Raw genomic sequence first — 19,243 nt, 5'->3', positions numbered from 1 at the left:
GAAAGTTGCAACCTTTCGGGCCCCACTTTCGCTCTCGTTCTCACCATCTCACCACTCTCGGTGGGTGGCGTCTGGGTGGTTAGATAGCACGGCGCTGAAGCCAACGAATAGAGAGAGGCAAACGCTGGAGAGAGCACTTTTCAAGTACTGGACGGTGGTCGTCGACTTGAAAACTTGTCACTTGAAACACGTCGTATTTATAATTTCAGAGAATATAGAGCCAAGAAGAAAGTTTATTTTTAAAAAAATAAGTTAATTTAAACAAAGAAATTAAGTTAAAATAGTTCCCTAACCCGAAGATAATCAAAATATATTTATTGGCTTTTAAATCGGCTTTAAATTTAAACTGATAAGAATTTCTGTGTTTTGTGCATAAAATAAATTTATTTATTAGTAAGATATGGCCTTTAGAAATATATATCTAACAGATTGTAAAGCATTTGGATTAGAAATAAGGATGGATTTGCACAAAAACTATTTCATATCGAGTAAGTTACCACTGTGCAGCATTTGTTTGCGTTTGGACTACGCTCTTCATTTCTCCCAGTGATATCTCTCAATATAGGTTCTCTTTATCGCTTTACTCGGTCAAGTGTGGAGCCGGCTTTTTTTGAAATTTCCTCTTTTTTGTTTATATTTGCATATCAAAATTGTATGTCGAATGTTTGCTTTCGTTCCATTGTTTTATTAATTGCTTTCGTTCCTGCCAATTTTTCGTTTACCTATGTGGGGTTGTCTACTTCACTTACGCACTCTCGATAAACTGAGGCACAGATACAAATGTATCTTAGTGCAAATCGGATATGCTCTCTGTTATTTTTTAAGTGCGTCGACTGCCGGGAGAATGCAACGAGAGGATGCAGAAAGTGCAATGCAACTTAAATTGAAATTGTACTTATATATGTGGGCTGCAGATACAGATACGGGTACAGATACAGATACAAAGAAGCATTGTCTTTTTCTCGAATATGCTACCCTCTCTTTTCCTGAACATTTCTCTTCGATGTGCTACTTTCATCTGTAGGTCAGCGGCAACTTTCGCTTTCATTTCAGTGCGACGGCGCTCTCAGCAAAAGCAATTTCCACGCTAAGTAAGCCACGTGCCAGCCCTTCCACCCCCTAGAAAATATCCCTTCAAAATATCCTTTCATTCGGTTTAAATCGGCTTTGATTATCACATGACAATTAATTAGATGCAATTTAATTTTTTAATTCGGGTGTGTAATTAGTCAGCTTAAAAAAATATGAAGTCATTTTATTTTTCCAAGGTTTTTTAGAGCACCTACATAGGTGCAGATGTTTTCTGAAGTTCGTATTTTCAAAATTAAATCATTTATTTTTAATGTTACCTATAAATTTCCTGTAAATTAAAGAATAAAACCAATATGTTTAGAATTCCTATTCTATTTGTTTTGAATTATTTTTAATATATTTATGTATATTTTAAAAAATATTATCTATTTGGTATTGTATTACAAATAAAATTTGTCTTAAGCACAAGATATATCAGTAAATGTTAAATTTAAAAAATTAAATAAGCTTTACAAACTTTAAAAGAATAACAGAAAACCTAAATCATGAGAAACAAATCCTTAGCTAAAACTGATAAAAATAATGCCTTTCTTACATAGCTTATAAATTATTAATAATTATTTCATTTTAGAACTGATTGCAATTTAAAAACTTTTTTTTAGTAGTTCTCCTGAATTTTCAGGAGAGGTGAAGTTGCCATATTAATTTCTAAGAATATAGCATATTTCAATCCTATTTCCTGGGAATATAGGGCGCTGCCGTATCCATTTCTAATTATGCCGGGCGCTGCCATACTCAATGGAGGGACGTGTACATATATGAGCTTTGTCAGAGATCTAAAAAGCGGAGTCACAAACCATTAAGCTTGGTTTCGGCGCCCCCACATAGGTGGCGCTGTTCGGACTTGTTTCTTGCACAAACTAATTATTTTGTTTTCATATGTGGCACGTACAGATTTAATTTCATAAATATTGTTAAATCTATATTATTGACATCTCTTGATTTCAACTCAGCAATATAAAAAATGCATAAAAAGCAAAGACTTTTGTTTTTGGTTTTGTTCTCTATATGGATTTTTTTTTTTTTTTTTTTTTTTTTTTTTTTTTTTTTTTTTTTTTTTTTTTTTTTTTTTTTTTTGATTTACAGATAATTTTACTATGGCATTGGGCATTAATTTTTTTTTTTTTTTTTTTTTTTTTTTTTTGTTTTTTTTTTTTTTTTTTTTTTTTTTTTTTTTTTTTTTTTTTTTTTTTTTTTTTTTTTTTTTTTTTTTTTTTTTTTTTTTTTTTTTTTTTTTTTTTTTTTTTTTTTTTTTTTTTTTTTTTTTTTTTTTTTTATGGGCAATAAAATTCGTATAGAAGGGCAAGCACTTATTTTTATTACTTTAGGCATTAACAAGAACACAAATTGATTAGCTTTGCCGTTTGAAATCGGCGCCATTACTGCTTACTGCACAGCTTTCACCGCATCCCTGGTCGATAGCTGCAATCAGCTGTGCGCACCCATCTCCAAATTAACAGTTGCGTGCGTTTTGCTTGACGAATCGGAGTTCGCTATAAAATGTGAAACAAATCCCCGGAAGTAAGATATTCGCACAAGTCGGCGGGAAGACAGCTTTCAAGACGTCGTGCTGTTCGCATTTTCGGTTTTGCTTCGGACGCGGATTGTCGATTAACAGGAATCCAATTAGCATGTCAGCCAGCGCTGTAATTCACTCCACCGCGCAGCGACGGCGCTGCCCTCCCCTTCCCCTTTCTCATGAACCAAATAACTCAAAGCTCCAGCTTGCCCAGCAACAACAACAGCAGCATGGACACCACGCACAACAACAACCACGCCAATCGGTGAGTTGACCGTTATGTTATTGGTTGCCAGGTAACGCTGACAGCTGATCGTAGACAGCTGTTTGCACTGGCAGAAAAAGCGCACTGATTTCACTTGACCTACTAAACTTTGCACATTGCGTGAGATCAATTGAAGAGTCGTTAGTTATTAATAGCGTAATGCATCAATCTCGCACATTTTGTAAAATAAATAGTTATATACGCTTGAATTAATAAGCCATGGCATTTGTGTTGTGTTTATTATCTGAGCGCTGTTATCTACCTTCTTCTAAACAAAAGCATACGATAACCAATTTATTTGGAAATTTAATGACTACATGGGCTGAAAAAGGGGCGCGAAGAATATGGGTTTGGAAAAATAGATTGCTTGCAATCCGGAATCGTTTAAACTTATCCAAATTCAAATTATCCACATAATACAATTTAATTTTTTTTTAAATCGCATTAATACTGTTTGCCCTTGTTTTAGAATAACATAAAATTATTTTAACTATATGCAACGCAGTTTACACTCCTTTTAAGCAGAGAAACAAGTGTTGGAAAAACTTGATTTCGTTCGAGTTCTAGAAAATCTGTCATATTTGTGGGATATGGCGAAGACAGAGCTTATATGTACCAAACTATAGAGATCCATTTCTAGTTTGACCGTTGATAAAGGTGCAGTTACCAATAACGTCGTGGTTTGTGGTTGAAACAGGTTTTCTGCAAAAGAACTTGTGTTTCTCTCATAATTATTATTAAACAAGAAAATGTACGACCTAAAAACTATTACTAACACTGTTTAAACGAATAAATATTTGCACTTCTTGTAATATTCCGTGCGAATAGTTGGATTAATTTTGACTGCAAATTTAAAAGTGGACGTACAAGTACTTGTAATTGTTTGTGCTTTGGTTGCTGAAATTGTTGACAAAGATTAGGAATATATATATTTTTTGTTTCAAATTTTGTAAATTAAAGTAGCCCATCTTTTTAAGTCTTACCCTGATGTAAAACAAAGTCCACAAAACACACAGCACATACTCGTACATTGTCGACAGGCTGATAAAAATGAAAATTTCTGCTAACTTTATTTTGCCACCTCCTCTGGGAAGCGATGCTCCGCGTCAAGATCCATTGAAGGGATCAAATAACCATCGTTTGGAACTCCGCCCGGTGACCGTGAGAAATGAGTGTTTGTAACAATGTGGATTGATTTAAGATTTAATATTGCAGATCGGAACGGTTGTAGCATTGATAACAGCAGCTTTAGTTGTCTTATTAAACAATAATGCCGCTTATTTGTTGACGCAAGATGGGAAGCTAGCTATTGCAGCCTTGATTAACGTGTTGATAGTTAACTTACTGATTTTTAGGAAGGCTGCAAGCAATATGGTTTTAATAACTTTATATGCAGCAGCCCAAATGCTAACGCTTCCATATTGGTAAGACCGATCTATTTTGTATAAATCATTTTCAAATCATCATCCTCCGTAGTGTTTCGCTCATCCGAAACATCCGCCCGATGATTGATGGTCAGTTCGAGAGGCAGGAATGTATTATGGCCGCCATGGGGCTAGTTCCGGACATTATAGGCCTAAGTCTCTTTATAGTCTCCATGTGCCTGAATTGGAACTCCAACGACGGTGGAAGCACCAGTGGAGGAAGCAGTGGTGGTAGCAGTGGTGGTAGCAGTGGCGGTAGTAGTGGCAGCTAACTTTACTTCTTTGATGTTCCTAAGTGAAATGCTTATCTCAGCCTCGGTCCACATATAATGTACTCAATTGTTATAGCGTTCAGTAAAAAGCAAAGGGTTAAACGAGTACTGAATGCTTTTAATTATTTGGCTCTCTTTGGGCAGGAAGAGAAATCATAGGATATGGCTCTTTGAATGGTATTTCACCTTTTTAAATGTTCATTTCTTTCAGATGCTTATTGAGGATGAGGTTCACGGTGTAATCGAACTGCCGAGCCATATCCAAGAGATTGTTAAGCACCCACTCTTCCAGCGCCTTAAACATGTTAAGCAATTGGGTCTCATTCCGTGGGCCATCGATAAGAAGGCCGATCACACGCGATACGATCATTGCCTTGGGTAACCTATAACAGAAGTACTATTGTACTATTGTATCTTAATTTTAATTTTATGTCGCAGAGCCTACAAAAGCTCGCAGGATCACCTAAGGGCGATCGAACGCAATTCGCATTACGAGCCTAAGCTTCCGGACTGGTGTCGTCAGGCGGTGGAGATAGCCGCCCTCCTTCACGACATTGGACACGGGCCAATGTCACATGCTTGGGAGTTGGCAACGCATCATGAATTTGATGTAAGTAGTAACGTCTACCAATTCCTGAGGTGGTCAACTGTTATCCCCGTTTCTTTTGTAGCACGAGGAAAACGCAATGGCCTGTGTGGATACAATTTTCCAGGATGCCCTTAATCCGGAGCTGGTCTTCTTAAGAGACGATGGTGGTGGGCGGGGTGTTCAATTGATAAAGGCTTTGATATTGGGATGCAGTGAGACGCTGCCGTTTCCAATGCTGGGGCATACCTACATCTTTGATATTGTGCATAATCGTCGCTGCGGGTTGGACGTGGATAAATGGGATTATCTACGGCGTGATAACAAGCGCCTGCAAATTCTCAACTCTGCGGAGATGGATTTTGATGACGTATTTCTTCAGGCTCGCATATCACCTGATGGACAACGCATCGAGTATCGTTACGCAGACTATCATCGCGTATATCGCTTGTTCGAGGCGCGATCGCTCCTCCACATAAAGGCTTATCAATATCCGCTAACTTGCGCCGTGGATGTTATTTTTGCCAATGCAGTACAACGTATGGCTCCGGAACTATTAAACATTCGCTCAAAGGATAAAAAGTGGCTGGAATTGAGCGACGATTATGTTTGGAATGTAATTCAAAGGGATCCCAAATCGAGATATGTAAAGGAACTTCAACGAATTGTAGAAGTCCCAAGCAACGATTGTTCCGGATCGGACATCATACGGGTGCACAGGATTATACCTGGACCTTGGGAGCTTATGAAATGCGCAGAGGCTTTCGCTTTCTTTGGAAATAAGCGGTATACATATCTCACTTTGATAAATAAAGATCATGAGTTAATTATTTTTATTTCAGCAAGAAGCGTCCAATTACTCCATGTGAAAGCCCGACGATAGTCAACAAGTGCTTTAAGTTAGAATAGAAACATCCACAAAAGAATAGTTCATGTTAAAGTCGTCAACCAAACGTATGTTATTGTTTTTTTCCCTCGTATTCATATATTTAATAAACTGTATTTCATGAAATGATGTAAAAGTACTCAACGGTTGCGTTTGTAGTGCGACCACTCTTAATGCCATTCACATTTTGTTATCCAGAATAGCCTGATACAAGTCGTTGATTTTTTTAGTTATTAAATGTGTTATATTTTTATTTCTTGTGTTCACTAACAGTTAAAATCAGTGGAAAGACATGTGTTCTTAAAATATTCATTTATTAGTTTATACAGTGTTTATCATATTCGACTTAAAGCTAAAATACTAAAACAAAAATTTCAACAGTTCACTTGAAGACATCACAATTCAAACTCAGGTCTTTATAAAATAAGGTACTTACTAATCTATATAAATATAAGATGCATTTGTCATATTTTTGATAACCGCTTTGAAATATACACAAGAGAAAACAATAATGGGAACTTAGCTGACTACAGGTCCGAGTACGATTTTGTTTATCATATTTGTTGCTACATTTGTTCGTGATTTGTAAAGAGCACCGTTTAATTGCCAATCAGGCCTGGCAAATGTGCTGAGTCTGTGATAATCCGCTGTGGTAAGTGAGCAGCCAGATATTGTTTGTGGAGTCTCTGTCGGCAGAATTGATAGAACTCTATCTCGTTCGTGAAGTTCCGACGCACTATATCCTTAACATGCTCGCTGACCGGCGGCTTGAAGTTGTTCTTGTTTATCTTCGTCAAGTACTCTGCGCTGGCTAAAAGGGGAATGGGAACATGAGTTAGGAGGAATGTGTCTCATAAAGATTTTTGTAGTTCAATTTTGTCAAGTTCACAGAAAGCCATGCGAAGTGTTACAACATTGTATAATTCACAAGTGGCTTTATAGCTTTGATTACTTAAGTCTTTGGGCGTACAATCTGTTGTTTATTTCAGCATTGTATTACATTGTATTACATTGTACAAAATAAATGCATTGAACAAGGCTGGAAATACAGACTTTATTGTTTTTTGAAGTCTTAAAACTCTGGCTTATTCCTATTTATTTCTTCCAATTTCATTTGATTCTAGTTTCAATGTTGTTAAATTTTCCTTGACAAGCTCTATCAACTTACTTGCATAAATATCTCGGACGCCCTCAAAGAACCGTGGCACATATTTTTCAAGTACAGACAGCGTGGTGTTCAGGTCCTCCAGCACTCCAACAACCGCGTACTGCTGTTCTACGGCAAATTTGGCTCGTTCCAGGGCTCCCACAGTGTTGAAGGGTCTAGAAGTTGTATAGAAACCTCTTCTTAATTAAAATATTAGGAAGGAAGTTTAAAAACTTACGTGCATTCGTAGTCGTGTCCGCAGAAGAATAGGCTCTGCCTGCGATGATCGCCGATTCCCTCCACTGTAACTCCTTGAGTATAGGTGCACTCCTGGTCGCCATTGAGGACACATGTTTCGAAATCCTTTTTAAGCCAAGCGGGATGGGGCAACGGTAGGTCCGGGAAAGCAGCTTTGCGCTCCACGAAGTACCACGGAGCCCTCACGTAGTAGAACCAACTGATCACCCGCTCCACGGGATCCCGGACCACATTTAGGTAAATTGGCCTTGGGAGGTTGAATTTGGTAAAGTTGGTGAAGCACACATGCTTGATGAAGACCGAGGGTTCCGGAAGCTCACTGATAACCTCGGCCATTTCCTGCTGCTGATCCTCGGCCAAGCGGATTGTCTCCACCTTCTGGACTGCATCGCGGTGGAACTGAAAATTGTTGCGCTCGGAAAGTCGACGGAGGAGCTCCATGAACGTCTGACTTCCCACTTTGGGAACCCGATTGAAAAATACCAGCTCCATTTGTGCCTTGCGGGTATTATTAAGATCCCGCACGTTTAGGGAGGACATCTGGTTAGAGTTTAAAGTAGTTATAAGAAATGGAATCTAGATAAATAATTAGTAATCTATATTGATTCATCCAGTTTACCTTCAGGGCCTTGGTCTTTGATATGCATTTGGTACTATGTAAATGTACTCGGTCTAAATAAGAATTACAGAAGAGAACTTGATATTGCGACCCTGTACGAAAAATAAACCTCAGTTCGAAAGAAACAGTTTTTGAGGAGAGTCCCCCAAAAGATTTTATATTCCTGTTCATATCAATTAGAAGATTTTTTATTCCTGTTCATATGGAGCCACTTCTTACTTAACTAATGCAATTTAAATAATATAGCAGTTTAGATTTTTTATTTGGTGATTTGTGATCAAGAATTTTTAGTGAAGATTATTCTCGAGTTGAAGGGCCAAATATTGCTTATACAAACGCTGCTTGCAGAAGTAGTAGAACTCATATTCGTTGGTAAAGTTCCGTCTTACCATCTCCCTGACATCTGCATCTATGTGGGGCTTGCGATTATTGCGATTCCGATTTCGAATGCTTTTGCTGTGCACTGAAAGAGATAATTGCATGACTCGTGATGCTTTCTCGATACCTGATACCTGAACACTTTGAGTCAAGCCCCTGGGAATACCTACACTTATATAGAAATCGGGCGTGATTGAAGAATCTGGGAACGTATTTTTCCAGCACAGTAAGGGTTATATTCCTCTCTTCCCAAGTGCCCACCACGGAATATTCTTTCTCCACTCTTCGTTTCGCTATTTGCGTAGCATGGTGGGAATTAAAGGGTCTATGGAGGGGTGTACTTTAAGGATATGTCAACAAAGTCTCAGATTACTCACAGGCAATCGGCTTCATTGCCGCAAAAGTAAAGGGACTGCCTTTTAAAGTCCTGAATAGGATCTGCAACGGCATGCTGGACAAAGAGACACTCAGGACTTCTACTTCTCACACACTCATTGAAACTCTGTTGGTACCACTCGTCTGGTCGCTCCCGACGACCAGGATACATACGCCTATATATAGCTCTCTTCACCCAAGACCTTCGTTTATAGAAATCTGTGATCATCCGGTCTATCGGATCCTTGACGAGCGAAATATAGATGGGTTTCTTGAATCCGAAGCTTTCGAAGTCCAACCAATTGGAGTGTGCCATATAGATCGATCCCCGCTCCAGTTCATTGGCCCACTCCGATTCGATTAGTTGCTCCTTTTCAGTTCGAGTTCTATTCATCGTTCTTACAGGTCCGTTAAGAACCACATTTATGTCATTCATGGCGGCCAGTTGCCTGAAAAGTGGAACCATTTGCTCGCTGTCTACTCGGGTTGGTCGATTGAAGATCACAATTTCAGAACCGGCGTATCGAGTGATGTTCAGATTCATGAGGGTCACCCGTCCGAGCTGGGAAGTTCAGGGCTTTTGTGGGCATTAAATGCATTAAACGGCCGAGACAAAACACAGATGAGTGAGGTGAAGATCGGAGTGTAAATGGTGTAACTAACTAAGACGGATGATTTTCCCAGGAGCAGGCAAACCCAAAAGTGTTCAAGTAGTCCTTAAAACAATTTCAAACAGCTCGACTTGCAACCTACACTCAAAGATATTCCTGACTCCCTTGAAGAATCGTGGTATGTACGCTTCGAGCACCGTCAGAGTTATGTTTGTCTCCTCCCAAGTTCCTACAACTGCATAATCGCGCTCCACGTGCAATTTGGCCAGCTGAATGGCGCGTTGGGAGTCGAAGGGTCTGAAAAGTATTTTCTACATCACCTTTCTTTAACAAAAACTACTTTTTCGAACCCAACTTACAAACACTCTCTGTTGTGACCGCAGAAGAACAGGCTTTGTCTTTTATAATTACCCACCGACTCTTTAATACTTCCAGGCACGTACTGACACTCGGGGTCACCACTGCGAACACAATCGTTGTAACTCTTTTTGAACCACTTCTCCGACTTAATTGTTGCGTTGGGAAATCGTCGATGGTGGATGGCATTGCGATATCCACTTCGCACGTAGTAATACCAACTGATCATTCGCTCCACGGGATCGCGAACCAAGTTGATGTAGATGGGTCTTGGTAGCTGATATCTTTGGAAATCCAACCAATTGCAATGTTCTATGTATATGGTCCCTGGCTCTAATTCGGTCACCCAAAGTGCCTGTATCATTTGCTCTTTAGGGGATCGGGTGCGGGAAATAATAGCCAATGGACCTTGGGTAACCACTGTCAAGTTATTAAAGGGAGCCATGGTTTGAGTGAGTTCCATCAGAGCTTCACTTCCGACTTTGGCTCCGCGATTGAAGAAGATCACCTCCAGCTTAGAGTGCCGAGTGTTGTTCAGCTTTTCACTGCTGAGCGAAGCAAGCTGCGATTTATATAGATGGGATGGTCTTAGGTTTTCGCACAAAATGCCTAAATGATTTCTACATGTTAGTAACATTTCTATTGAGTACTTTATTAACGAGCTACAGAAAAACTATGTCAAAAACTAAAAGTTCAGTCTACGAATTTAGGGGAAATTCATCCGTTCCAATTCCGTTCGTTTAAGGGCTATGTACTGCATATAAAGACGCTGTTTGCAGAAGTAATAAAAGTCGTATTCATGGGTGAAATTCCGCCTGACCATGGCCCTGACATCTGCATCCACGTGCGGCTTTCTGTTGTTGCGATTGCGATTCTGTAGGGACTTTTGATACACTGGAAAGGAATTTCTTAAAATAGCAGCTCTGGGATAACCTTGATTGGGGTCTTACTGTGAAAGATCATTTTAGCTCTAGCGAAATAACGTGGTATATAGTGCTCCAAAACAGTTAGAGTTATGTTGGTCTCCTCCCAAGTTCCCACCACTGCGTACTCCGTTTCGACCCTACGTTTAGCTATCTGAACAGCCAGGGGAGAATTGAAGGGTCTGGAAAGGGTTACGATTAGGAGAGCTACTCTTGACAACGCAATGGATTGCTTCTACAGCACTCACAAACAGTCCTGATCGTGACCGCAGAAGAATATTGACTGTCTCTTGAAATTTCCCTCCACATCGCGAACAGCCAGAGGAACATACTGGCATTCGGGGTCACCACTCCTCACGCAGTCGTTATAACTCTTCTTGAACCAGGCCGTGGGCTTAAGAGGAGCCAGCGGATTGTGGCGGTAGAAAATGGCATTCCTGTAGGAGTTCCTGACGTAGTAATACCAGCTTATCATGCGCTCCACTGGGTCTCGAACCAGGTTTATAAAGATGGGCTTGGGTAGATTGTAGTCGTTGAAATCGATCCAAGGGATGTGCTCTATGTAGACGGATCCCTCGTCCAAGTTATAGATATAACCAGCAGTCGCAGCCTGAGCCAGAGGTTTCAGTTGCCTTTTCGATTTCTTGTTCATTCCGTACATATCCACTTGGAAGTTGTTAATATCCTGCAGATGCTCCATAAACTCCGCAAGCGACTCGCTGCCCACTTTCGCACATCTCGTGAAAAACAGGCGATCCATTTCGGCCTTGGCTGTATTGTTCAGTTGGCTAGGTGTTAGGCCACCTAACTGTTTGGGGAGGGGGTATGGGATAAGGGTTTTAGAAGCTTCATGGGTGGGGTTTATGTCACACAACAAACGATAAGACACAGATATGGGCTCAAGGTGTAAATAATGTGTGGGTCTAGTCTACGGGTTTACTGACTACTGTTTATTGAATGTGAAGATTTGTTCGCAATATATTATATCACCTACTATAATCTAATGTCGGACTGCAACTCAACTAGTTCAAAAGACCATGCACCTCCAACTCCTTCAGATTGAGTGCCAAATACTGTTTGTACAAACGCTGCTTGCAGAAGTAGTAAAACTCGTACTCGCTAGTAAAGTTCTTGCGAATCATCTCCTTGACCTCGGGTTCTATGAACGGCTTGCGTTTATTCTTGTTGCGATTGGTGATCTTGTTATTATGCACTGTTTTGGGAATTGAGAATACAATATAAATTCGCAGGCTTGGAAATTGGATAAGGGACCTACTTTCATACATGAGCTTCGCACCGCGAAAGAAGCGAGGAATATAGTTCTCGAGAACGGTCAGGGTTATATTCGTGTCCTCCCAGCTGCCCACGACAGCATAATCTCTTTCCACGTGCTCCTTGGCCATTTGCACGGCAGTTGGTGAGTTAAAGGGTCTAAAAGATCACTATTAGCTTAGCCCACGGTGTTGGGGAAACCTTATGAACCCTATCTACTTACAGGCAATCATCGTGATGACCGCAGTAAAATAAGGATTGCCTCTTAAAATTGGCAATCGTGTCCTTGACCGTGTGGGGCACATACTGGCACTCGGGGTCTCCACTCCTTACACACTCATTGAAGTTCTTCTTATACCAGGACTCGGGCTTTATTTTTTGATTGGGCCTCTTTCGGTACTCGATGGCATTCTTGTAGGAACTCCGAGCGTAAAAGAACCAACTTATGACCCTCTCCACCGGGTCGCGCACCAAATTCATGTAAATGGGTTTGGGCAGGTCGAATTCATCGAAGTCAAGCCAATTGATGTGCTCAATGTACATGGTGCCCTCCTCCAGATCGGCAACGAATTCGGCGGACTCACGTCTTTGCTTTTTGTCCATTTGTCGAACGGATTTGGTGTGGAGACCACGTCTTTCCAGTACTAGCTCGTCGTTATACTTTTCCAGCGCCATAAAGAGCTCCAGCATGGATTCACTTCCGACTTTGGCGGCACGATTAAAAAACAGCACATCGATCTCCGCGTTTTTTGTGTTGTTGAGGCGATTTGCGCTCAGGTGCTGAAGCTAAAGATGATAGGTATTCTATAACATGGGGAGCTTCTTGTCCTGGTTAGTAAGCAGCGACCTCTTCCATTCTGCCCGATTTTCAAGCGATTAAAAGGATGTTCCGTAGTGTGCGAAGGATCGAAGAGAAAGGACTTACATCTAAGGTTTTTTGGATTGGTTATAAAGCGATAGTTTAGATGAAGAGAAGACCTTTAGATGATTTTAACCTGTTTGCAATGCAACAAATTATTCCCGAGTTTCTGAATAATATAGAAATAAACGATGAAGACCCATGAAAATAAAGGGAGATAGGATTCTGAGATTGTTTATCCTCTCATCTTTATTGATTTGTTTTGTAATATATCTAAGTAGTCTAGTTGTTGATGGCCATTTCCTTGGCCTCACTTAACCTGGCCAACGACTTGTCCACTCGCTTGAGATCGTTCAGCTTGAGGGCCAAGTACTGTTTGTGCAACCGCTGGCGACAAAACTGATAAAATTCAATTTCCCGAGTGAAATTCCGACGAACCATGTCTAAAATATTCTGCGGAATATGCGGCTTCATTGGGTTAACATTTTGCTTATCTGAATGTAAGCCGGCTGTAATATAAATAGTTTTCACAAATCTGTCCCCTTCTAAAGGAAGTTGAGTAGAGAAAATGTCCAAAATTAAGAATCTACTGGTTTTTCAATGTATTCCACCCCTTTCGGATATACGCTGATTACCAAGTATTTCTTGATCTTGAAGATATTCCTCTCGCAATATAATTCCCTCCGAGACTTACAGTAATACATTTTGGAGGCATCTGCGAAATAGCGCGGCACGTAAGCCTCTAAAACGGCAAGGGTTTCATTCGTGTGCTCCCATGTGCCCACCACTGAGTACTCCCGTTCCACGTTCATTTTGGCCAATTGCAGGGGCAGACGGGCATTGAAAGGTCTACAGAGGGGTTCGAGGGATCACTGAGAGAAAATGCGGCTATGCAACCCTAACTCACGTGCACTGGAACTCATTGTGACCGCAGAAGAACAAGGTTTGTCGCCGATGATCGCCCACACGTTCCAGTAGAGAATTCTCGATGTAGGTGCACACCTTTTCGCCACTCGTGACACACTGTTCGAATTCGGTGTTAACCCATTTGGGGTTGGGCATTTCGCGATTGTTGCGCCTTCTCCCGGGAACAAAGACCCACGGAGCTCGGATGTAGTAGTACCAGCTGATAACCCTCTCCACGGGATCCCGAACCATGTTGACGTAAATGGGTCTGGGCTGCTCGTGCTTGGTAAAGTTTAGGAAGTTCACGTGGCTGGCGAACACGGTCCCGTCCTCGAGGTTAACTATATTATCGATCAAGTCACTCTGCTCGGCGGTCTCGAGGAGGGGAATGACTCCTCCGTTTTGGGGATCCTTTTCCACCTCGTAATCATGGACCTTCCCCAGCTGCCTCATAAGCTCGATCAGCTGCATACTTCCGGTCTTTGGCACCCGATTGAAAAACAACACATCAATCTCGGCCTTGGGGGTATTGTTCAGCTTATCAGGACTTAGCTCAAGGATCTGCAAAGGTCGTTGGTCACCCCTGAATTAATTTCTGATATGGGTGGCAGAGTGGAGAGTGAATTCAAGCAACCAAGCCATCCGAAATGATTAGTAGCGAAAGAAGGGGAAAAGGACTCGAGTTGGATCTTAGGTGTATAAATCATTTGGCAAATGTCTGTATTCATTTGATATTTGTAAACCTCGTGGTACTTAATACTAATTCGACTAAAGTCCGTTCTTATGCACTGCTATATACTGTTTGTAGAGTCGCTGCTTGATAAACAGATATAGCTCGATCTCGAAGGAGAAACTGCTCTTCAGATACTCCTCCACATCCTTATCCAGATGAGTGTCATGCAAAACCGTGTTTATAGTAAAATTCTCAGTCTTGGCTAGAATGGAAGGTTTAACGTTAGCCGAGGTTTCCTGAATGGAAGGGATTGACATACTGTAGTAGACTTTTGTGGCATCGGTAAAATACCGCGGTATGTAGGCTTCTAACACAGCCAATGTCACATTTGTGTCCTCCCAACTACCCACAACGGCGTACTCCCGTTCCACATTCATTTTGGCGATTTGGGTGGTAGTTTCCGAGTTGAAATGCCTGAATGAGAAGACCTTATATGCTAGAACAATCCGAATACCTATCTAATCAACGGCCAAGTTTTAAAGAAATAGGTATATGTTCTTTTAAATGAAGGCACGTTAGAAATGCACATTCAATATTGCACAGAAGGAATTTATGAGTTTGATATTTAAAGATGATAATATAGCCTATTCCTTGCCAACTTGGATTCGGCACAATAGTTTGATTTCTGTTCTGAGAGGACTAGGACCTACGTGCAAATCTCCGAGTTCCCACACAGATGTAGGGAGAACCTCCTCCAATCGCCGTTGAACGGATTGTGGGCGTCGAAAACACAATACGGGCGCACCCGATTTCTGACGCAGTCATTGAAGGTGGTGTCAAAGAATTTCTTGTTCTGCATTGGCTTATTGGGATTCCGCATCAAACTCTGGGCGAAGATCAGTGGATGGCGCTGGTAGTAGTAGGCACTAATCACCTTCTGAATGGGATGGCGAATCATGTTGATGTAGATGGGACGAGGACTCTCGTGCTTCGTGAAGTTGACCCAATTGGCGTGCTCCACGTAGACCGCGTGTTCTCCCAGTTCGAAGAGCTGCTCCACCAGGTCATTCTCGTCCTCCTCGGATTCGGTAATCGACTTCGAGGGTCGCACTATGTTTCTGTACGTTTCAAACCCAAGACGATCACCCAGCTGCTTGATGAGGCGCGTCATCGACTGACTTCCTGTCTTTTCCAGGCGATTGTAGAATATAAAATCGCGCTCCGCTTTGGGGGTATTATTCAAATGGGCGGGGTCCAAGTTTTCCAGCTTGAAAATGGGGAAAGAAATAAGTGCGCTTCCTTCCAAGAAAGTGAACAAAAGCAATGACTTCACAGAAAATAAACTACAGAATTGTTAATAGAAAAACGAAAGGAGCACGCTGATACTCAGAAATGCAAGTGCTTATTTATTGCAAAGTATTGCCGATACAAGCGCTGCTTGCAAAAATAATAAAATTCGTATTCCTGGGTGAAGTTAGCCCGCATTATTTGCTTGATTCGCTCGCTAACTCTCGGCTTCCAGTGGTTGATATTCTCTTTCTGAAAGGCCAGGCCGGTATCGGGTTCTATGGGAATGTAGAATGTAGAATGTAGAGAGGTATTTCTTAGCACCTCAGGGAAGGAAGCTTCAAGGGTCGTTACCATAGTACAGCTCCATGCTGCCTTTGAAGAATCGGGGTATATAGTGCTCGAGCACTGTCAAAGTGACATTCGTATCCTCCCAGGAACCAACCACTGAGAAATCTCGCTCTACATTCTGCTTGGCCCTCGCAATGGCCGCCGGGGTATTGAAGGGTCTTGGGTGGAGAAACCTTACCATTAAGACTGCGGATTACCCGGATATCAAACTACCTACTCGCAAATGGGGGAGTGTCCGCAGAAGAACAGGCTCTGACGCTTGTGATCGGCAAACTCGTCCTTGAACATAAGTCCGTGGTCATATCGACATTCCACATCGTGAGTTAGGACGCACTCCTCAAAGTTCTTGGTGTAGAAGGTGCGATTCTGAAACTCTCCCGTCACCTCGTACATTTTAACGGAGTTCCAGGGAGTGCGTCTGTAGTAGAACCAGCTGATCACTCGTTCTACGGGGTCTCGAATCTGATAAATCAAGGTTGATATGAGTAAACCACCTGGGGTCAGACTTTTCCGCCTACCATGTTAATGTAGATTGGTTGGGGTAAGTGAAACGGGCGGATATTCATGTAGTTCATGTGCTCTACATAGACAAAGGCTGGTTCCTCCTGTAAATCCAGAATGTGCATGGCTTCCTCCTTTTGTCGCTCCACATTCCAGTATATGCCAGTGGGTTTCGAAAACGGAGACCTTTCATTCTGAAAGTCGTTCTTTCTTCCCAGTCGAACCATCAACTCAGTTAGCGTTTCACTGCCCGTCTTGGGAACTCGATTGTAGAAGATTATATCGCGAAAGTGAAACTTTGTGTTATTTAGGAATTTCGGATCTAACCGCCACAGCTGCAAAAGGTCAGGACATAGTTGTAGAGAACACATCCAACAACACGCAGACCCACAGATACCCGCAGTACACATGAATACACACAGAAAGCTCTTATTTAAGACACAGAATGTCTTTTCAGAAAGGCAACAGTAAAATTCACGGATCATTTCGATTAAAGCGAATGCGAGTGTGTCAAGAGTTGAGTTAAAGTGTGGAACAAACTTATAATTGTTCAGATTCATTTATTAAAATGTGTTCTAACAGTCCTGAGTTTTCTTATACATTTCATACTGGCTTATCACTTTGTTCCTATTCAAGGTATATTTACTAATACTCCTCATTGTATTCGTTTTGCTGTTCCGGCACCAAAAGATAGTCATCCTCCCCAAATCGCTTTCCATGACTTAAGGCGGCATACTGAAGATACAAACGCTGTTTGCAAAACTCGTAAAACTCGATCTCGTTGGTGAGATTTTTCCTCAGAATGAGTTTAGTTTCATCGCTGACGGTTCGAGTGACATTGTTGCGATTTACTCGCGACAATCGGTCTTTTCCCACTGAAAAAATGAGGCGGATTCAGATATATCCTCAGCTTACATCGGAAAAACTCTTACAGTAGTAGGCCACTTTGGCATTGCGGAAAAATCGAGGTATATACGCCTCCAACACGGAAAGCGTTATATTCGTATCCTCCCAGGTGCCCACCACTGCGTACTCCGTCTCCACTGTCCGCTTGGCCTTCTGCATGGCCTCCTCCGAGTTGAAGGGCCTATCCAAAGTTATGTGTTAAGAGCGTACATGCGTACATGCGTCCCTACCTACTTCCTACTTACATGCACAGCTTCTGATTCATGCCGCAAAAGAAGAGCGTCTGTCGTCGGTGATCGCCCACCGGGTTCTTGACCTGCATTTGGGTGAACGTGCAGTGGGGATCGTGGTTCCGCACACAGGTGTCCAGATCGAGGTTCATGAACTCGTCCGAGGGCGTAGGAACTGCCTTTTCCCCCAATTTGGCCTGCATATCGCGATAGTACCACGGAGCCCGAACGTAGTAGTGCCAGCTGATGATCCGATCGATCGGGTCGCGGATCAGGTTGATATAAATGGGCTTGGGCAAGTGGAAGCGAGTGAAGTTTATGTAGGCTATGTGCTGGCTATATATATGGGGCTTTGGTCGGGTCAGGAGATCGGCTATGAGATCATTCTGCCGCTGCTTGTTCATCAACACGGTTTCGTGGGCACTGCCCTTATTCCGAGCGTGGGTAAAGCCATTGATCTTGCCCAGGCGAGCCATCAGTTCCATCAGCGATTGACTGCCCACTTTCGGCACTCGATTGAAGAAGACAAAGTCCACCTCGGCGTACTTGGTGTTGTTCAGGAGATCGGCTTTGAAGTTAAAGCCTTCGTCGTCACTGGTACCCACAGCATTAGCCAAGTCATCGTCGTTTTCCTCTACTTCATCCTCGTCGTCTTCGTAGTGCACCTCATCCTCCTTGTGCTTGTTGTCGGGAACAGCTAGTTGTTTGTCATGGGCCGCCTTGTGATTGTGGCCATCGATCTTTTCCTGGTGATGCACATGATGGTGGTGCGAGTGGTGATCATGATGGTGTCCATGTCTCGTTGGACCTCGCAGCTCCTCCTCGCTGCTCCGGCGGTCGTGTACATTATATCCGACCTTCTGCATGGATGATAGGCTCTGTAAGACTAAATCTGTGCGAAATCTACCGAAGCTAGCCCAATCGAAAGTTCACCAAGGGTTAGAATTATACCGGAAAGATCGAAAAGATCGAAGCAGATCGAAAGTTAGCATAGTTTTATTACTCTTCAACAACCCTTAGTGACTAAATGCCTACAAGTCCCGCAGCTTGGGATCTTTTTCCAGCTGTAGGGCTATATACTGCTTGTACAGTCGGTGCCTGATAAACTGATACAACTCGATTTCCCGGGTGAGGTTTTGGCTGAGTACGGCCCTCGCCTTATCACTGATACGGGGCCTGTAGGTGTTCCTGTTTACGTTCCCCAAACTTTTCTTTAAAGCGTAGTATTCGTCCTTGGCCCCAGTGAAGAATCGTGGGATGTAACCCTCTAGTACCGACAGCGTGGTGTTCGTATCCTCCCAGGTTCCCACCACTGCGTAGTGCTCCTCCACATTCTTCTTGGCCCGCTGCATGGCCTCGTGGGAGTTGAAGGGCCTGCAGTTGGTTGGGTTCACTCAGTTCTCGGTCTTGCTTCTTGAGATGGGGGGTGGGGTTTTAGCCAAAGGAGCGGTTGATCAAAATGTGGAGAAGGTTTTTAAAGAAACTTAGTTTGGATCCTCTATGAATTAAAATTTCTCGTTATGCTTGGAAGATTTCCGAAAAATGT

General features: G+C 42.1%; 8 protein-coding genes across 13 annotated transcripts in view; 2 read left to right on the top strand and 6 right to left on the bottom strand.

The window, feature by feature from the left end:
• The first annotated feature begins 2,539 nt into the window (after positions 1 to 2,539).
• Positions 2,540 to 6,553, top strand: LOC120448470 (deoxynucleoside triphosphate triphosphohydrolase SAMHD1). The gene is made up of 5 exons (XM_039630494.1): positions 2,540 to 2,876; positions 4,784 to 4,950; positions 5,011 to 5,182; positions 5,244 to 5,944; positions 6,001 to 6,553. Exons 1-5 carry the CDS (start codon positions 2,724 to 2,726, stop codon positions 6,065 to 6,067), a joined length of 1,260 nt encoding a protein of 419 aa, XP_039486428.1. The 5' UTR covers positions 2,540 to 2,723; the 3' UTR covers positions 6,068 to 6,553.
• Positions 3,845 to 4,680, top strand: LOC120448471. The gene is made up of 3 exons (XM_039630495.2): positions 3,845 to 4,037; positions 4,092 to 4,300; positions 4,353 to 4,680. The coding sequence occupies exons 1-3, from the start codon at positions 3,927 to 3,929 to the stop codon at positions 4,570 to 4,572; spliced, it is 540 nt and encodes a 179-aa protein (XP_039486429.1). The 5' UTR covers positions 3,845 to 3,926; the 3' UTR covers positions 4,573 to 4,680.
• Positions 6,554 to 6,643: 90 nt separating the features above from the next.
• Positions 6,644 to 19,243, bottom strand: part of LOC120448469 (heparan sulfate 2-O-sulfotransferase pipe) — a 39,207-nt gene continuing 26,607 nt past the window's right edge. Inside the window, exons 4-6 of one of the 6 annotated variants that reach the window (XM_039630487.2) lie at positions 7,430 to 8,025; positions 7,213 to 7,367; positions 6,644 to 6,855 (exon numbers count right to left, since the gene is read on the bottom strand). In XM_039630487.2, the coding sequence (XP_039486421.1) occupies positions 6,644 to 6,855; positions 7,213 to 7,367; positions 7,430 to 8,025 (963 nt within the window). Of the gene's footprint in view, positions 6,856 to 7,212; positions 7,368 to 7,429; positions 8,026 to 8,322; positions 8,532 to 8,616; positions 8,772 to 8,823; positions 9,384 to 10,375; positions 10,684 to 10,739; positions 10,895 to 10,960; positions 11,521 to 17,644; positions 18,558 to 18,590; positions 19,072 to 19,243 lie in introns of those variants that run through there. The other 5 variants (XM_039630488.2, XM_039630492.1, XM_039630490.1 and 2 more) reach the window with 5 other exon arrangements.
• Positions 11,660 to 12,204, bottom strand: LOC120448472 (heparan sulfate 2-O-sulfotransferase pipe-like). The gene has a single exon (XM_039630496.1). The coding sequence runs from the start codon at positions 12,113 to 12,115 to the stop codon at positions 11,735 to 11,737; it is 381 nt and encodes a 126-aa protein (XP_039486430.1). The 5' UTR covers positions 12,116 to 12,204; the 3' UTR covers positions 11,660 to 11,734.
• On the bottom strand, positions 13,075 to 14,456 carry LOC120447595 (heparan sulfate 2-O-sulfotransferase pipe-like). Its single transcript, XM_039629063.1, has 4 exons — positions 14,428 to 14,456; positions 13,751 to 14,332; positions 13,538 to 13,692; positions 13,075 to 13,352 (listed from the first exon to the last, which is right to left on the bottom strand). The coding sequence occupies exons 1-4, from the start codon at positions 14,454 to 14,456 to the stop codon at positions 13,126 to 13,128; spliced, it is 993 nt and encodes a 330-aa protein (XP_039484997.1). The 3' UTR covers positions 13,075 to 13,125.
• Positions 14,347 to 15,039, bottom strand: LOC120448474 (heparan sulfate 2-O-sulfotransferase pipe-like). The gene is made up of 2 exons (XM_039630498.2): positions 14,742 to 15,039; positions 14,347 to 14,684 (listed from the first exon to the last, which is right to left on the bottom strand). The coding sequence occupies exons 1-2, from the start codon at positions 14,857 to 14,859 to the stop codon at positions 14,518 to 14,520; spliced, it is 285 nt and encodes a 94-aa protein (XP_039486432.1). The 5' UTR covers positions 14,860 to 15,039; the 3' UTR covers positions 14,347 to 14,517.
• On the bottom strand, positions 15,806 to 16,788 carry LOC120447594 (heparan sulfate 2-O-sulfotransferase pipe-like). Its single transcript, XM_039629062.1, has 4 exons — positions 16,645 to 16,788; positions 16,278 to 16,582; positions 16,064 to 16,218; positions 15,806 to 15,987 (listed from the first exon to the last, which is right to left on the bottom strand). The coding sequence occupies exons 1-4, from the start codon at positions 16,786 to 16,788 to the stop codon at positions 15,809 to 15,811; spliced, it is 783 nt and encodes a 260-aa protein (XP_039484996.1). The 3' UTR covers positions 15,806 to 15,808.
• On the bottom strand, positions 16,958 to 17,626 carry LOC120448473 (heparan sulfate 2-O-sulfotransferase pipe-like). The gene is made up of 2 exons (XM_039630497.2): positions 17,494 to 17,626; positions 16,958 to 17,436 (listed from the first exon to the last, which is right to left on the bottom strand). Exons 1-2 carry the CDS (start codon positions 17,624 to 17,626, stop codon positions 17,207 to 17,209), a joined length of 363 nt encoding a protein of 120 aa, XP_039486431.1. The 3' UTR covers positions 16,958 to 17,206.

This window comes from Drosophila santomea, chromosome 3L (genome assembly GCF_016746245.2).
Source record: "Drosophila santomea strain STO CAGO 1482 chromosome 3L, Prin_Dsan_1.1, whole genome shotgun sequence".
Classification (NCBI taxonomy): Eukaryota; Metazoa; Arthropoda; class Insecta; order Diptera; family Drosophilidae; genus Drosophila; species Drosophila santomea.
The sequence above is the reverse complement of the archived record's forward strand: the minus strand, read 5'-3'. Positions and strand labels throughout refer to the sequence as shown.

Bases quoted from the DNA above. Each gene is read 5' to 3' on its own strand.
- LOC120448470 (XM_039630494.1), top strand. From the start codon at position 2,724: ATGTCAGCCAGCGCTGTAATTCACTCCACCGCGCAGCGACGGCGCTGC. The intron at 5,183-5,243 runs GTAAGTAGTAAC...TTTCTTTTGTAG, and splicing joins CAACGCATCATGAATTTGAT to CACGAGGAAAACGCAATGGC. The intron at 5,945-6,000 runs GTATACATATCT...TTTTTATTTCAG, and splicing joins GCTTTCTTTGGAAATAAGCG to CAAGAAGCGTCCAATTACTC.
- LOC120448471 (XM_039630495.2), top strand. From the start codon at position 3,927: ATGAAAATTTCTGCTAACTTTATTTTGCCACCTCCTCTGGGAAGCGAT. The intron at 4,038-4,091 runs GTGAGAAATGAG...TTAATATTGCAG, and splicing joins TGGAACTCCGCCCGGTGACC to ATCGGAACGGTTGTAGCATT. The intron at 4,301-4,352 runs GTAAGACCGATC...CATCCTCCGTAG, and splicing joins ATGCTAACGCTTCCATATTG to TGTTTCGCTCATCCGAAACA.
- LOC120448472 (XM_039630496.1), bottom strand. From the start codon at position 12,115: ATGGCCAAGGAGCACGTGGAAAGAGATTATGCTGTCGTGGGCAGCTGG.
- LOC120447595 (XM_039629063.1), bottom strand. From the start codon at position 14,456: ATGATTTATACACCTAAGATCCAACTCGA. The intron at 14,333-14,427 runs GTCCTTTTCCCC...AAATTAATTCAG, and splicing joins ACACCTAAGATCCAACTCGA to GGGTGACCAACGACCTTTGC. The intron at 13,693-13,750 runs GTGAGTTAGGGT...ACCCCTCTGTAG, and splicing joins CACAATGAGTTCCAGTGCAC to ACCTTTCAATGCCCGTCTGC.
- LOC120448474 (XM_039630498.2), bottom strand. From the start codon at position 14,859: ATGAATGTGGAACGGGAGTACGCCGTTGTGGGTAGTTGGGAGGACACA. The intron at 14,685-14,741 runs GTATGTCAATCC...CTTCCATTCTAG, and splicing joins TGCCACAAAAGTCTACTACA to CCAAGACTGAGAATTTTACT.
- LOC120447594 (XM_039629062.1), bottom strand. From the start codon at position 16,788: ATGGTTCGACTGGGAAGAAAGAACGACTTTCAGAATGAAAGGTCTCCG. The intron at 16,219-16,277 runs GTAGGTAGTTTG...TCTCCACCCAAG, and splicing joins GGACACTCCCCCATTTGCGA to ACCCTTCAATACCCCGGCGG. The intron at 15,988-16,063 runs GTAACGACCCTT...ACATTCCCATAG, and splicing joins CAGCATGGAGCTGTACTATG to AACCCGATACCGGCCTGGCC.
- LOC120448473 (XM_039630497.2), bottom strand. From the start codon at position 17,626: ATGCAGAAGGCCAAGCGGACAGTGGAGACGGAGTACGCAGTGGTGGGC. The intron at 17,437-17,493 runs GTAAGAGTTTTT...TCATTTTTTCAG, and splicing joins TGCCAAAGTGGCCTACTACT to TGGGAAAAGACCGATTGTCG.